At 39.4% G+C, this 15,819-nt stretch overlaps 1 protein-coding gene and 1 pseudogene across 3 annotated transcripts in view; both read right to left on the bottom strand.

Annotated features, from left to right (window-relative positions):
* Hsf2 (heat shock transcription factor 2) overlaps nucleotides 1–5,465 on the bottom strand; it is a 30,481-nt gene extending 25,016 nt beyond the window's left edge. The window contains exon 1 of one of the 3 annotated variants that reach the window (XM_070015346.1): nucleotides 5,285–5,465. In XM_070015346.1, the coding sequence (XP_069871447.1) occupies nucleotides 5,285–5,377 (93 nt within the window). In that variant the 5' untranslated portion in view covers nucleotides 5,378–5,465. Of the gene's footprint in view, nucleotides 1–4,340; nucleotides 4,361–4,648; nucleotides 4,738–5,284 lie in introns of those variants that run through there. The other 2 variants (XM_070015347.1, XM_070015349.1) reach the window with 2 other exon arrangements.
* A 6,944-nt stretch (nucleotides 5,466–12,409) lies between these two features.
* LOC138822540 (protein phosphatase 1 regulatory subunit 3C pseudogene) lies at nucleotides 12,410–13,521 on the bottom strand (annotated as a pseudogene).
* Nucleotides 13,522–15,819: the final 2,298 nt, after the last annotated feature.

Genomic DNA, 15,819 nt, shown 5'->3' with positions numbered 1-15,819 from the left:
CAAATTTAGTTAAAATAGATGAAAAATGTATCACAATAATTATTTATTAGTCAAGACCAGTTAATGACCTGTCTTTAATTTTTCTGTTTTCTCACTCTTCCTTCTCAGTCTTCTGATTTTTTGAGTCTTCATACTCTAAATATTAAAAATATCCCAATGTTCTTCTTACATTCATTTACCATCCAAGATTTCACTAACTGACCATTCATAAATTCCAAACTTTACCCTGAATGGCCAAAGTCAAACTCAACAGCCTATTTATTGGACATTTCTACTTGGACTTCTTGGAGTATGGAAGTCAGTCAAGGTGTTCAGAAATATTCTTGTTCTTTGTAGCATTGTATGTCCCCACTGCTATTGAAACTAGGTGTCTTGTTTATATGACTGTATGTGTGGTTAACCAAATGTAAGCAAAAGGAAACAATTTTCAAACACAGGTTATTCCCAATCCAAAATGCTTGGGGATGGAAATGTTTCAGATTCCCGATTTTTTTAAAATTTGAAATATGTGCACATACTTTTTTTTTTTTTAAGTTGTGTGGTAGTATTCCAAAAATCCATGAGAGCTTCTGATTTGGAACATTTATGTTTCTGAACAGGGTTGCTCAGCCTGTAATAAAAGTGATCCACCTCATACTCAAAACATGGCCAAACTTCTAATCTTCCACTGTCTCAGGAAATGGACTCATCCTATTGCCCAGGCCAAATCTGTGTGTGTGAGGCCAAATTTGTGGGGGAGGGGTGGGGAGAGTGGAGGGAAGTGCTTGGAATCAAACCCAGAATTTATAATGTTCCAGGCACCACTCTACTACTGAATCACTACTGAACCATCCCCAATTGTAAGATATTCTTAGTTCAACTACAGCCTCTAACTACAGCCATTTTCCATCAGTCTCTGCATTTTACCTTCAAAGTGGTATCAATTTCTCACCACTTCTACAGCGAGTCTATTCAGAACCACCTCTACTTTCAGTCGTTTATGGGAAAACTGATCATCTTATAAGATTCACTCATTTCCAGCCTCTTGACTCTTATCTTTAAGAATCTATATCATTTGCTTTTACCATTATCTAAAGATATACAGCAACCACACAGGCATTCTTGCTTCAACAAGTCTTAGTAAAAAACTACACCTGTCCTAAAATAGCTACAAATGCCACTCAGTTTATGTGTCAGTTATTATCAAGCCAAATTCATTCTTTGTTCAAATATGGAACAGAATTGCTTAAATATTTTTCTTTTCCTGTCATAATGCCAAGTTTTGTCTGTCAGCAGAGATAGTACAGAGATAAATAGAGGAGAAAGAGGTTCTCCTTTCTGGTTTTATGGTGACCTTAGCACAATCCTGAGTACAAGCTAGTTCTCAAGAACCATTCAAAAGAGCAATTCTCCTTATCACTCTCTCAACTTCATAGAATTCAAAACAAATCTCTCTAGTAAGAAATCTCCTCAGGAACAGCTATTTAGGGTAATGTAAAGAGTTGACAAGCCTTTCCTTGAAGAGCCAGATAATATATTAGGCTTTTTGATAATAAGATCATTTTACTTATAAAATAGATGACTGACCTACATGAGCTATAGTTGTCAATCTTTGACCTAGAGTAATGATGTATGGATTTCCAATCAATTCCACCAGTATAATACTAATGACTTCTCTGTCATTCAGTGGGACATGACCATACTTTTTTCAGTAAGGTCAGCATCTTAACCTACAGTGAAGGGTGTTTAATTAGATATTCTATCTCAGTCCTATTAACAGTGGCTGCTCTAAACTATTCCTACTTTAGTTTTCTTTACTCCAATTCCCTAAAATCATAATTTTACTAAACTTCCCATTCTAAATATTTTATATATTGTTGTGTTCTGATTACTCTGATTTATTTTCTTTCTGGTACTTATCACTACCTGGAATCATATTACTTTGTCTGTTTTATTTTTTTAAATCGGTATCCTCCACTAGAATGTGAACTTCATAAAGGCAGGCACTTTGTTGCATTGCTGAATGAATTTTTAGTATCTAACACACTGACTAGCCCTAACAGATGCATAATAAACATTTATGATTAACTTACTGAATACATCTTTAGCCAAATGGCCTACATTATATATTTAGAATTTCAACTTGTGTTTATATTAGAGATGTCTCTTGCTTGTATCTACTCTTCCTCACATATACCCCTTATTCTTCCTAACATTCTATGTATCTCAATCCCTACCTAATACCAGTAAATAACCTTTTTGCATCTGAAGTCAACTCTTACTTGTGAGGATCAAACAGTGCAACACAGAACTCTTTCCATTCTCCCTCAGCATTTTAAAAGCCATTACCTACTGCAGTAGGAGAGACTGGTACCTTCTTAAGATTTACCACAAATGTTAGCAGCCTTCCAAAGAAGTAGTAACAGCTGGTACTGCCAGTGTCTAAATAAACCTTTTGGCACTTCCTATGAATACTCAAAATATTCTTATGAAGAATAATGCTCAGCCCCACATTATGAAAAACATTCTTCAGAATAGAAATTTATTACTTTAATTGAGTCTGTAACTTCCTAATGTTTACCATTCATTCCTTAAGGCTGTAGCTCATTTTTCCTAAGTGTACAAATAAAAATAACTGTAAATAAATCTCTCAAAATTTCTGTAGGCCTAAATTGCATGTTAGATACCAAATATGTGGCCTTTCTTATTTTTACTCTGGAATACTAAAATAATCCATTAGTTGTTGGAATGTTCAACAACTAGGATATTGTGAAGTCTAAATTCATCCCACAGGAAAACTGGAAGAATTCTGGTTTTGCTCCTTTTCCCTCCTACGTACACTGTGATCCATCTGGTGATTAAAAAAAAAAAAAAAATAGTAGTATAGAATGCCGAAGAGCACACAAAAAGGTGAAACAAATTTGTATGAGGTCTTTAATAGTAATCCATCTTTCAATATTCTGAAAAACTAGGTAAGGACACTGACCAAGTAAATGACCTGCCAATGCTTTCCTTCATTTATATGGTCTCAATTCAATATACAAATTATCAAATTTAACAGTAAAAACTATTCTTCAAATATGAGTAAAACAACTTAAATTTATTCTCTATAATCTCTGTCTGAATATCATATTTCTCCAGTTGCTTCTAGCTAAACACATGCCCTCTGTTTAGGATTATGCTACATTTAAAACTATAGGAAATGCTCAAAAATATGTATTGAAAGTCTCATCTCCAATCTGAGTTAGCTGTATAATTTCAGGTAAGTAATCTAACTACACCAAGCCTAGAAATCCATCTCTAAGATTCTTTTCAAATGTAATTTCATCATTTCTACCCTATTACATTTTTCAGAGATTTTTCTTGACTTTTATTAAAAGCTGATCTGGCATGGAACTGACCTCATGTAGTTAACATTCACATTGTCCTATTGTTGTATGAGAAAATGAGTAGTTAAAACGGGAGCTGAGTCTTAATGGGATTGATAAAAAGTAACTTATTTACTTAGTTTAGGATTCACAAAATTAGATAATTCTATGGGTTAGTCTGATACCCTCCACATTTGATACTGCCCCAAAATGCAAGATACTTGAACTGAGGATGTTTTAGACCAACCAACAACAGGTCTAATACTCTGTAAATTAAAAACCAATTACTAATATGTCTAGGTAGATACCATGCTAGACAGTGCAAAATGTATGGTAACTTGAGTGGGAAGAGTATCTCAGTTCAATTTCTAATATGAATTCATGGCTGAGCAACAGCCTGTGCCGAATCTCCCCTGTCAACTTTTAATCCCTCTGACTGAGGGAAAGCATGAGACATCTATTTATTTTAAGTACATGCTGGTAGCTGGCTTTCTTATTTTACCTTTCACTGTACAACGAAACAGAATTTATGAAATGCTTAACACAGTATATCCCCTTGAAAGGATTAAAAAAAACAACAGGTGACACTATTGACCACAAGAAAATTGAACACAAGGTAAAAACTGAACAACTGAGTCTAATACAAGGAAAAATATAATGGTGTAGTAGTTTCAGGTACTGAACAGATTAAAAGTAAATAAAACTGAAAATTAGTGTAACAGAATAGGGACAAAAAGGAGGTAACATTTATTTAGCACATCATAGGTGCCAGGCATTGTTCTTAAAAGTCTTTGCTTACTCTTCTGAGCACTGTATGTACCTAAGAAGATATCTATAGATCTATAGATCTATGAAGATATCTATATACACCAAGGGAAACCCAATCTCCTTCATAAAACGATGCCAACAGTCAGTGAATATACACTACAACACATATACTATTGAACCACTTGGCTTAGACTCTTAGTTGTAACTACGAAGGGTCTTGGTCACCTCTTCACTAATCCACCTGTGGACATGAAATTTAGGCTTCACAAGATAAAGGGCTTAAGGTCATGGCCATCCTGGTGAAGCAGCAGAGAGGAACAAAGTAAACAAGGTGCTCCCACTGTAAGTAACCAAGTAGTGAAATTTAGTGAATCATTTTTAGCTCCTAAATTACTATTAGCACTTTTATGATGGTGACATTTTTTAAAATGATGTAGTATATACAAAAGGCCCCGTTCCCAAACAATAATTCGTCTAATTTTTTTCTATTAGATACTCACAACAAAAACCCAAATCTGCTCTGGGTCATTTACCTACTTCGCGACGGATTCTGTCCGCGCGACGACTGCAGATGCGCACAGAGGGGTGTGTGGCGCGTGTGCGCGCGCGCGGGTGGAATCGGGGCGCACAGGAGAAAGCTTTCCTTGGATCCCCCCCCACCTCCACCCCGCCGGAGGCTCCGGGTCCCCATCCCCAGGCCCGGCCCGAGGATGAGTGTGCAAGAACGGGGCTCCCGCACCAGGCACTGGCCGAGGCCCGGCGGCCTTTCCCCCGCCCGGGGCTCCGTGGACCCCGGGCCTGGGCCGGGGTCGGTTCTGAGCTCCGTCCTCGCGGAACCGTTAGGAGGTCGCCCCTCCCCCACCCGCCCCTCCCCCGCGGCCTGCGCCGGGCCCGGCCGCCGCCGCCGCCGCCTCCCCCTCCCTCCCCGCGCGGACAATACCGGGGTCCCCCCCCCCGCCCCGCGCGGCTCCCCGCGCAGACAATACAGGGGTCCTCCCCTCCCCCCACCCCCGCTCCCGCGAGGACTCGGGCCCAGGCCGCGCGCCGCACGCCCGGCACAGCGTCGGGCCGTCCAGGCCGCGAGCCGAGCGGCCCCGAGAGGAGCCGGAGAGCCGAGGGGGCTCGTCCGGTCCGGAGGAGCTCCGAGGCCGCCTCTGCCCCGAGCGTACCTGGCTCCAGGTGATGAACTCATTGGTGTGCGTCTCCTCCACCAGGGTCCACAGCTTGCTGAGGAAAGCCGGCACATTCGAACTGTGCTTCATTGTTACCGAGGAACAGGGATTCCAGATTCTACCCCCGAACGCGGCGGCCGACAGGATCGGCTGTGGGAGCGGAGGCGGCGGCGGCGGCGGCGGCAGCAATAGCTGCTCTGAAGAACGCCCACCGCGCAGGCGCAGCAGAACCGGGCCCCGCCCCCTCGCCGCCGAGTCGGCGGCGCCGCCAAGCCTGGAAGCCAAGTGACTGCGCCTGACGGACAAGTGTCTGGGCTCCACCCAGGAACGGTCCTTCCGCGCCGCTCCCCCCGCTCTTGCCCAATCACAGGCGCCAACCGTCTCAAGTAGAAAAGCGATTGGGTGCTGCTGGCGTAGAGGGGTGGGAGCAGAAAGAGACGCTGTCTTCTCTTTCGTCTTTTACTCGGAAACCTCCGCGGGAGCGGGGGACCTGTGCTCCGGAGACCTAGGAGACGGGGTTTGGTTGGTTCGCGTGGAAACCGCCTCGCGTTTTGGGGCGGTGGGGAGGCGGCTATGCCGAGCCTCGCGGAGCCTGTGGAGTCAGAAGTTCGACCTGTGCCAGTCCAGAGCCGGGATACATGACTTGGGCCGGGTGGGGGATGGGAGCAGCCTGCCAACAGGACGTGCCAGGTCCCGAGTTGAACCCGATCTAAAATTAACCTTCCCTTTACATTTTCACGGGGAGAAAATGGTTCCTTTGACATGTACTTATCCAAGCTGGTTCAAATAACTGTACTAAACACATAAACTTAGGAAGCATCCTAGGAAACACAATCATGTAATGCTGTGTTAAAGTCAGAATTCGGACATCAGGCACCTGCTCTATCTAGGCCCAGCATAAAAGAGTTCAAATCCGGTGCCCTGCATCTTGCATATACAGTTTTTTCTAATTTGGGGAGGGGAAAGAAAATAGCAAAATGCTGAAACAAGGATGCAGGTTGAGAGTTGGGGAGGTGGGGGGGATGGTAGGGGAAAAACAAAGGAGCGGGTAACAATGCTCCATAGGAAATGGACTCATTACCTTCCTCATGTAACTGTGACCTCTCTGTACAGTATCTTTACAATAAAAATGTGGGGGGAAAAATTCGGCTAATTGACACCGTTTGGATGAATTACATTGTACCTGCATGTAAGCTACAGATAGGTTGTTAGTAGTAGGGGGGAAGTGAACAAGTAGTAAATAGAAATTTAGGCCCAGCTAGTACTAGGTCATTTGGAGCAATTCCTTAATCAGTGACTTTTTTTTTTCCATTTCATTCGTTCGGAATAACAATATCTTGTCACCTACTATGAATGGCTTGAACTATGATATCTGTGAAAGTGATTTGAAACCTTTTTTAATTTTTATATGTTTTGTATTATATATTACATAGAATATATAAAATTATATGTATTATATACATATATGTATATTATGTTATTGTATGTGTACATTATATATGTATACTATATACATATATGTATATAATATATGTAATGTATACAATATATGTAATGTATATTACATAAAATATACAAAATTAATTTATAATTTTATATAATGCCTGATACAGTTACCTCCAAGATGAAGATAAAATCAATCTCTTCTTCCTGTCATTCACCCCACAGTTTTACAGATACCTTTCTAAAGTTCAAATCCGATAATGATCACTTCCTAACTTGAGACAGTTCACTTGTGTTCTATATTTCCCAAGTAAGTCAAAATTGCTTAAGACTGCATAAAAAACATTCAGTAATATAATGCTATCTACAGTTCCAATCGTTGTCTAAAAATCTTGACACTCAGGTGGGTGCTAGTGGGTCACACCTGCAATCTTAGCTATTCGGGAGTCTGAGATCTGAGGATTACTGTTCAAAGCCAACCAGAGCAGAAAAGTCCATGAGACCCTTAACCACGAAAAGCTGGAAGTGAAGTTGTGGCTTAAGTAGCAGAGCACTAGCCTTGAGCACAATAGCTCAGGGACAGTTCCTGGGACCTACAAAAACAAACAAAAATCTGCAGTCCCTGAGTTTTTTTGCCCAAGGCTAGCCATCTACCACTTAAGCCACAGCTCCATTTCTGGGTTTTTTTTGGTGGCTATTGGAGATTCAATTCTCAAAAAGTTTCCTGTACAGGCTGTCTTCAATCCACCATCCCAGATCTCAACCTCTTAAGTGGGTAGTATTACAGGTGTTCTGAGTCACTGGCTAGAACTCATCTCATTTATCAAATGTTTCTTGATGGCCATTAGCACTTACTAAATCAAGTTGTGATTTTTTCATTGATATGCCCTTTGGTACTGGATTATGAAAACTTCAGTATAAAGACATTTATATTCTTTCATTTACAATGGTTACCAGTGCCTGGTATACATTAAATTTTCAAACATTATTTGTTGAATAAATTATTAAATACATCAACAAATAGATGCTAGCCATCTGTTTAATCTTCCATGACTCTCAGATCTTGATTAATTTCCTCTCATGTGCTCTTATAGCTTATGGAATATGACCTTCATAATATTTATTCTGCTGTAGTTGCCCATTTATTTCTCAGCTGGAAAACTGCCTTTTTTTTTTTTAAATGGGTATCCTTAGCGCTAAACATGTTGCCAATTATATGGGAATTGTTCAATAAATGCTTGCTAAAAACAATTTCAGTTCTTAAAAATTTTTAGAATTAAAGTGTACTCTCCCTTTCAATTAACGAAGTCTCTGTCAGTATAAACATTTTTATTTTCCAAAGAAGAGAGTGGAAAGAAGGAAAGCTTAAGAATAGCTGCCCTGAGAGGCATATGGATGACGAACTATTAGTACTAATCAAATATATGAATCCTGGAAATGCTAGATGTTAATGGACTGTTACAGAAGGCCAAGGTTGAGGTCATTTATGACTTCACAGCAAGTGACAGTGGCAAAATGCTTGCGCATGGCTGGTTAGATATTTCAGAACTAGTAAGAAGACTGTGAAAAGTTCATTTCCTAAAACTTTGACAAGAAGGCCAAACAAAAGTTACTACTTGGGTGTAGCACATACTAGTCACAAGAATTTCTACAGGAAAAATCAGGATTGTGTTGTAGCTGTATTAAATCTCCATTTATGATAAATTTTCTAGAATCCAGCTAGTCACCTAATTATGGGTGAAGAGTCCAAATTTACACATTTTCTTTCATTTTAGTACTAAAAGTCCTATGCTCCAAGGGCTCTCTTAAACCCAGTCAAACAGGGAAGATTGTTGACTGCATCTGCTGTCTCTGCCTTTATTGCTGTTATACAGGTGCTTTCTTATCTCAGAAACATACTTTGTAGTGACCAGTATTGACATATTGACAGACTATCCAAACATTTTAATGCAGCTTTAGCTTTCTCACAACAGAATGGAAAGATTCCAGTAGAGGCATTTTACCAGCTCTCTGGTGAATAAGAGGAAACTGGGTATCCTACTTTAAGTCTTGGCTAATCAGGATATTCAAAGCCACAAAGCAAAGCAGAGGGATGATGATAAGAAAAACAATGTGGATCTTGACAATTTGAAGTCAACAGGAAAATGCTTCAAATATATGGGCTTGTACACTACAGCTTAATAGTATCATTTTTTTTTTTTAGAAATTGTGCCACAATTTCTTTCTCTCTTATTTTTTGTCAGTTATAAGCCTGGGTGCTGTCCTTGAGCCTCTTTGTGCACAAGGATAGTACTCTCCCACTTGAGCCACAGCTCCACTTTTTGAATGGTTAATTGAAGAGAGTATCATGGAGACTTTCCTGCCTGGGTTGGCTTCGAACCATGAGCCTCAGATCTCAGCCTCCTGAGTAGCTAGGATTACAGGCATGAGCCAACCTATACTCAGTTAAATACAGGCCCTTAATGGTGCTGTTATTTCTAGGAATGGTAAATGCAGTTCTATTCTATGAATAGTGAGTACAGATTTTCATGTATAAATTACATGATAACTCTATAGTTTCCATTATGGTACCACCCTGTAAAAAGAAGGTTATCTGATTTTAAAGCCCTACATTTAAGCCAACAGAAAAATATTACGTATGCATCAAGGCAATGAAGTTCCTAGCAACCAATAATATCAGCATAATGCTTCCATGGTAATATGAAATGTTTAAACTTGACAAAAGAATCTAATATTTGGTGCTCAATAAAGATGTTACCATTGAATAGGAATGAAAGGAAACGCATTTATTCTCTAGTATTTTCACGAAACATTAATGCAACGCCTGGAAAATAAATGTTATTATTTGTGACTTTTGGAGCACTGAAAGCTGAAGCTATATTCTGTGCTGCTTTGAGACCAATTTAATTCTGTGGGTCAATATACAATTTTCAGCAACTTTCTCTGTAGTCTTACTCAGCTGTGAGGAAAAAGAAAGGTAAAGGAGATGGAGAGAATTTTGATCAGATTCTCTTAGGTTCACAATCAGTACATTTAGAACACTTCCACTTTGACTTTTTCCATGACTTTGTTTAGGATTTAACGTACAGTGGTCCTCAAGGAATCCAAAGGAAACCTTGTTTCCCAAGTCTCATGTTTGATATTTCCGGAATTGGGTTCCTGGGATCCCAATGCAAAGGAGTAGCTTTTCCTTCTGTCTCTCTTCCCACCTCTCAAGTCTATAACTTGGCATCTTCATTGTTTTCTGTAGTACAATTACTATGCAAAATGCAATCAGGCCTCTCATAACCACCCACTTGCTTCATTAGGTCACAGGCAGACTAAGGCTTTTGGAGACCAGATGAAAATTAAAGCTATTTTACTAAGTATAAAAAAGTACAATAAATGTTTTCCATGACTATGTTAGTAATTTTTATAATACCAGTGTCGACAATGAACACAGAATTTTAGCCCCACTTCTACGGCCACACAGACATCAAAATGTTTTGTGTTCTTCTACTCACCCTAGAGCCTTATTAGGTAATTGAGAACCTCAGCCCTAGAGTATTGTTTGCACTACATAGATCACATGGGACTTGATAGTAGGTGTTATGTGCTAATTTATAGCCCCTCAGAATTCATAGATGTCGAAATCTTACTCCCTTGGTACTTCAGAAGGTGACTAAACCTGTGGAACAGGCACTTTAAGATATCATTAGGATAAATGAGGGCATGTGAGTGGACTCAATATAGTATGACTGATATTAGGAGACAGATAATACACAGATTGAGTGACTATGTGAGGGCCCAGAGAGAAGACAGAATTTAAAAGCCAAGAAGACAGGCCTCAGAGGAAACTCTCCTTATCAACACCTTGATTTTCTACTGGTTGCCTCCAAAACTGTGAGTGGCCTGGTGCTGTGCTAAGTGCTAGGCTGTGGCAGCCTCCCACACTAACATGCTAGGTGAACAATGTAGCATTCCAGCTATTCTTTGGCTTCTTGGTCTTAGGCATCATTGCAGGCCTAAACTGAAGAGTTTACCATACTCACTGAATTCTGTGATTGAAGCTGCTGGCCATCTACTCCTATATGGCCTGAAGCCAGCCTCTATTCCTTCCTCACTCTGGTTTTACCTGTTCACTTTTTCTCAGTTGCACACTGTCATTACCATAAACCCTGCAGCGAAGACAGCTATTGTCTGCTCCATATGTTCATGACCTCAACTACGCCATAAGCTCTGGTCATCTCCCCAAACCCAACTGCAATGCACTTGTTTTGTTTTTTTTTCCTATCAAACACATTTGTTCCTAAATGAGAAGCTCCTAAAGGATAGCTAGAAGAAACTGAAATATTTGCAGTAGAAAAATCATGGACACTAGTAAAAGCTCAAATACAGTCATAGTTGAGTTACTCTGACAGCACTATTCCAGCATAGAAGAAATTAACTACATTCTCTTAACATTTCTCAATAGACATGCACAAGGATGAATCAAACATTTCAGGACTCCAGTCCTCAAGATCTTCCTGAATGGATTTATGCACACATGAAAAGAATTCACCCAAAAAAGAATTCACATCCTTTCTTTAAATATAAATTAATCTATCTATCTATCTATCTATCTATCTATCTATCTATCTATCTATCTATCTATCTATCTATCTAACTATAAAAGAGCAGCAGTATTTAACTTCAAAGGAAAGTAAAACAACACAAAAACAGGCAACAAAATAGACCTCCTTCTATGTGCAAGGTACTGGATTCTGGTATTGAGAATCTTAATGTCAGTCCTCACTTCAAACCGAAAAAGCATGACAGGAAGATGAGTCACCTTCAATATGAAGGATGTGAGTTGTGTTCACTGACAACAATCTTGAAGGTAGAGCAGTACTCCAGGAACAATGCCAATGAGTGGGCCTTTGTGTAAGGTCAGAAACTCACGCGTTTGTAAGATATTGGGTTAAACAACTACATTATTTTTGGTTTAATCAGACACTTGTAAAGAACCATCTTTGACATATGTGGATTCCTGTGTGCTGTTAGCCACTAGAAATGGCATGAATAGTTAGCTACAACATTCTATACCAAGAACCCAAGTACAATGCCTTGATCACAAAGTCATTTGTCATATTAGGACTTCAAAGACAGCTTCAGTTAAACTTGTCCCAAACCGTGACTTTTTTTTTTTTTTAAAAAACAGACCATGATTAAACAGAAAGGCCTTAAGGTCTTGAGTCTCCAAAATTATAGTTCATCTTCCCCAAACACCATCCAATATCCTAAAAGTTTATTTGGCTTTTCTCCACAAGAATACATAGAATAGACCTCTTCCCTCTCTTCTGAGTTATTTCTCCAGGAGAAATAGTTGTAAACCCAACTTCAAAACACAAAAATAACCTTACAGTTTCACCAACAATTAAATGTTCAGACTTCCACTCCTACTCTGACTCAAGCCTCAGAGCTTTTTGCATACCCTTTCACACACTCTTCCTCACACCATTAACACAGATTTCCATCACCATCAACTGTTCTTCTTCAACTTTTTCTTGCTCAATGTGAAAGCTAGTAACTGAGAGGGAAGACGGGAAGGGCACTGGAAAGAAAAAAAAGATTACTTAAACAGAAATAATTCTCAGGCAGTTACTTGATCATCTAGAACAAAATGATGAGTAGAATTATCTGCCTGGTTACTAACACTAACTTCTCAAGTGGCTCCTATTTTTCTGTTGCCAGGCCCCAAAGGTTCAAACCTAAACCTCTCAGTAGAAAGTAGCAAAGGCTTCCTAATATTGAGCAATACAGATATAGAATTGCATGGGGACTACCACAGGTCAAGATCAGTCGCTAGGTTGCTTAATTCATCGGTAAGAGGCCAAATTCTCCAATCTCCCCCAGCTCTGCCATTCTGGGAACAGTCCACTGGCCAATCTCGGACTGCCAAAGATGGTTGACTCCAGCTCAGTCTTGGGGGGCATCTGGTTGAATGCACAGTCCTGTGGTGCCATCAGTGTCTGCACCCCATCTGGTTTCCACTGTACATGAACAATTCTGTAATTCTGGCCCTTGTTGTTGTTCCAGAAGACTTGTCCATTAGCTTGATATGAAATGCAGAACTCAATTTTCTCCTCAATTGGGATGATAGAGGGTAAGTCAATGGCAAAGGAGAAGGTGTCGCTATCTGAGCTGCCGTACACATTCTTCATGTAGACACAGTCCACATCCGTATAGCTTTTCCACGAGTCAAACGTAATGCGGACCTGAACCTTCTTTTCAAAGCTCATGATTTTCACTTTGATTGTCCAAGTCATTGTTCATTCTTGCAAAGAGCAATTCACCAGACAGACAAGGCTCTTCTGAAAATGATTCCGGAAGCTTATGTAATCAGTTGAAGGCTGAGGAAAATTTAAAATCAGGGTTTTCTCCTCATGGAGTTTTAAACCAGAGGAGATATCATTAAGGTCCAAGAGATCAAACTGGAGGTCCCATGCAGGTTCTTCTGGAAGGTCAGAGAAAACATGGACTGCAGTGAGAGATAGGCCCTTGGAGTCAGCAAATACAACCCGCTTCTTGGCTTGGTTGTGTGCGTGTTTCCATTCTTTCTGTGATTTGGCTTCTTGTCTGAGGTTGAGACATGATTTCAAATGCTTCAATTTATTCACAAAATTTTTTTGTTGAAAGTCATTGTAAGGGCCCAAGAAGCTCTTCAGAGGTGGCGAATGAGCCAGGCAAAACCTCATGGCCATATCCATTGGCATGACTGAACTCGTCAGAGGACGTGGGTCCAAATCCTGGATCATTCTGGTGCAGCTCATGAGGCTGGGAGGCAGCAGTGGCCCGACAGTCCCTCACCCTCACTCCGACCCATAGCCTCTCCAGTAGACTGCCTGCAATGCACTTCAAAGTATTTTACTAAGACAGTTTACTAACAATGGTGGAATAAAGTAATAACCACATTTAAATGGTCAATATTTTTAATAACTAATACTTATATAACTAACTTTAATAACTAATACTTTAATACCTAATACTTTAATAACTAATACTTATTAATGACACATCCAGGTATTATTATTGTAAGCCTTAGCTGAACAGCCTATATTAAATATCTGCATGATACTTGTCAGTAGCTATAAAAGGCTTAATGAACATGTATTAAATCCTTGATACTTGAGAAAAAGTTGACTGCTGATGTTTTGAATATTAAATACTTTTGCTCCTTTCCCTGACTCCTACTTTTGAATTATCCTTTACCATGATTAGATGAGAATTTTATTATACTAATTATGTAAATTATTTTTAATTACTAATATATCTCAGAACACGTTGCCTGTGTGGTAATTCTATAGCGTTTTCATCTCTAAGTAAAAGTCAGAATCCTTTCAATCCCTTTAAGGTCCTATCTGATCTGTGTTTCCATACTGTGCACCTTACCTCATCCCCAGCCCAGCTCAGGTCCTATGACTCTGGTCCTGTCAAGCATGTCAGCTGCATTTTCTTTAGAGGCTTGGTGCTGACAGCTTCCTCTGCTGGGAATACATTTCCTTAGATTTCCTCAGAGCTGAATTCTCTCCCTCTCTTTCTAGACTTGGTTTAACAACCATCTTTTCCACGACATTTCTCCTCCCACGCCACATGCCCCAATCCCATTGGGTTTTATTTCCCCTAAAACAGGGATTGTTTTTTTTTTCACTGATATACTCCAAAATTCTTGCAATGTACCTGCAACATTATGGGTACTCAATAAACATTTGTTTAAAATGGAACAGCAAAAACAGATTTACTACATATTTAACTAAGATAAAAAGAAACGAATCTGGCTCATGAACTTGACACAAGGGCAAAAGCCTTTTCTCTTTCTTTAATAATGAAATAGTTTATTCATGGGAACAAAACAGAAATTGAATGCTCATCTTTGTTAGGAACTATGATTTTCTCAATAATAAACCCTTTCCAAGATCCCATAGTATTTGTAAAAAGTATTTGTTTCACCACTGAAGAATGACAATATTATGTTGAAGAGTATTCAACTAAGAAGATCCTAATCTTTTAAAATAGTCAAAGTTAGCCGGGCACTGGTAGCTCACACCTGTAATCCTAGCTACTCAGGAGGCTGAGATCTGAGGATCGTGGTTCAAAGCCAGCCCGGGCAGGAAAGACTGTGAGACTCCTATCTCCAATAAACCACCAGAAAACTGGAAGTGGCACTGTAGCTCAAGTGGTAGAGCGCTCGCCTTGAGCTGAAGAGCTAAGGGACAGCACTCAGGCCCAGAGTTCAAGCCCCACCACTGACAAAAAAAAAAAAAAAAAAAAAAGTCAAAGTTGAGACATTTGATAGTATTTCTAGAACCTCTAGAAATATTCCTTTTAATTTTTCTTAGTTTTAGTTCATTTGCTTATTCTATAATTGTTCTGCTTACATTTATGCATATTCTTGTAATTTACTTAATCTATTGAGGATGTTATAAAAGAAAGGGTATATACTAAGGTATGATATATATATATATATATAAATATATTTGAATCTTAGATCTATTACTATTAATAAAAGTAAGGCTGAGGATTCCTATGAACCGCACCCATTTACAAAACCTCATGTGATTATAAAAATTGCAAGAATTAATGCATTTTGAATCCCACAGATTCCACTCCCAAATTACTCAAGCTGATTAGAAACTTTGGCAAAGTAGCAGGGTTTAAAATTAACCCTCAAAAATCAATGGCTTTTCTGTATGCCAACAATGAGAAAAGCATGGCTGAAATCAGGAAAGCAACTCCATTGGAATAGCCCCACAAAAAATAAAATACCTAGGAATTAACTTAACCAAAGAAGTGAAGGACCTCTATGATGAAAACTTTAAAAACCTGAAAAAGGAAATCAAAACAGAATTTAGAAAGGGGCAAAACCTTCCATGTTCCTGGATTGGAAAGATCAACATCCTGAAAATGGCAATACTTCCCAAAGCTATGTACAAATTCAATGCAATACCTATCAATATTCCAACGCCATTCTTCCCGGAAATAGAAGAGGCAATCCAAAAATTCATATGGAACAATAAAAGACCCAGAATAGCAAAAACGATCCTTAACAGAAAGAACAATGCTGGGGCTGG

Source organism: Dipodomys merriami, unplaced genomic scaffold (assembly GCF_024711535.1).
Source record: "Dipodomys merriami isolate MVZ:Mamm:240054 unplaced genomic scaffold, mDipMer1.0.p SCAF_112, whole genome shotgun sequence".
NCBI lineage: Eukaryota > Metazoa > Chordata > Mammalia > Rodentia > Heteromyidae > Dipodomys > Dipodomys merriami.
Note: the sequence above shows the minus strand (reverse complement) of the source record. Positions and strands in the feature narration are given on the sequence as shown.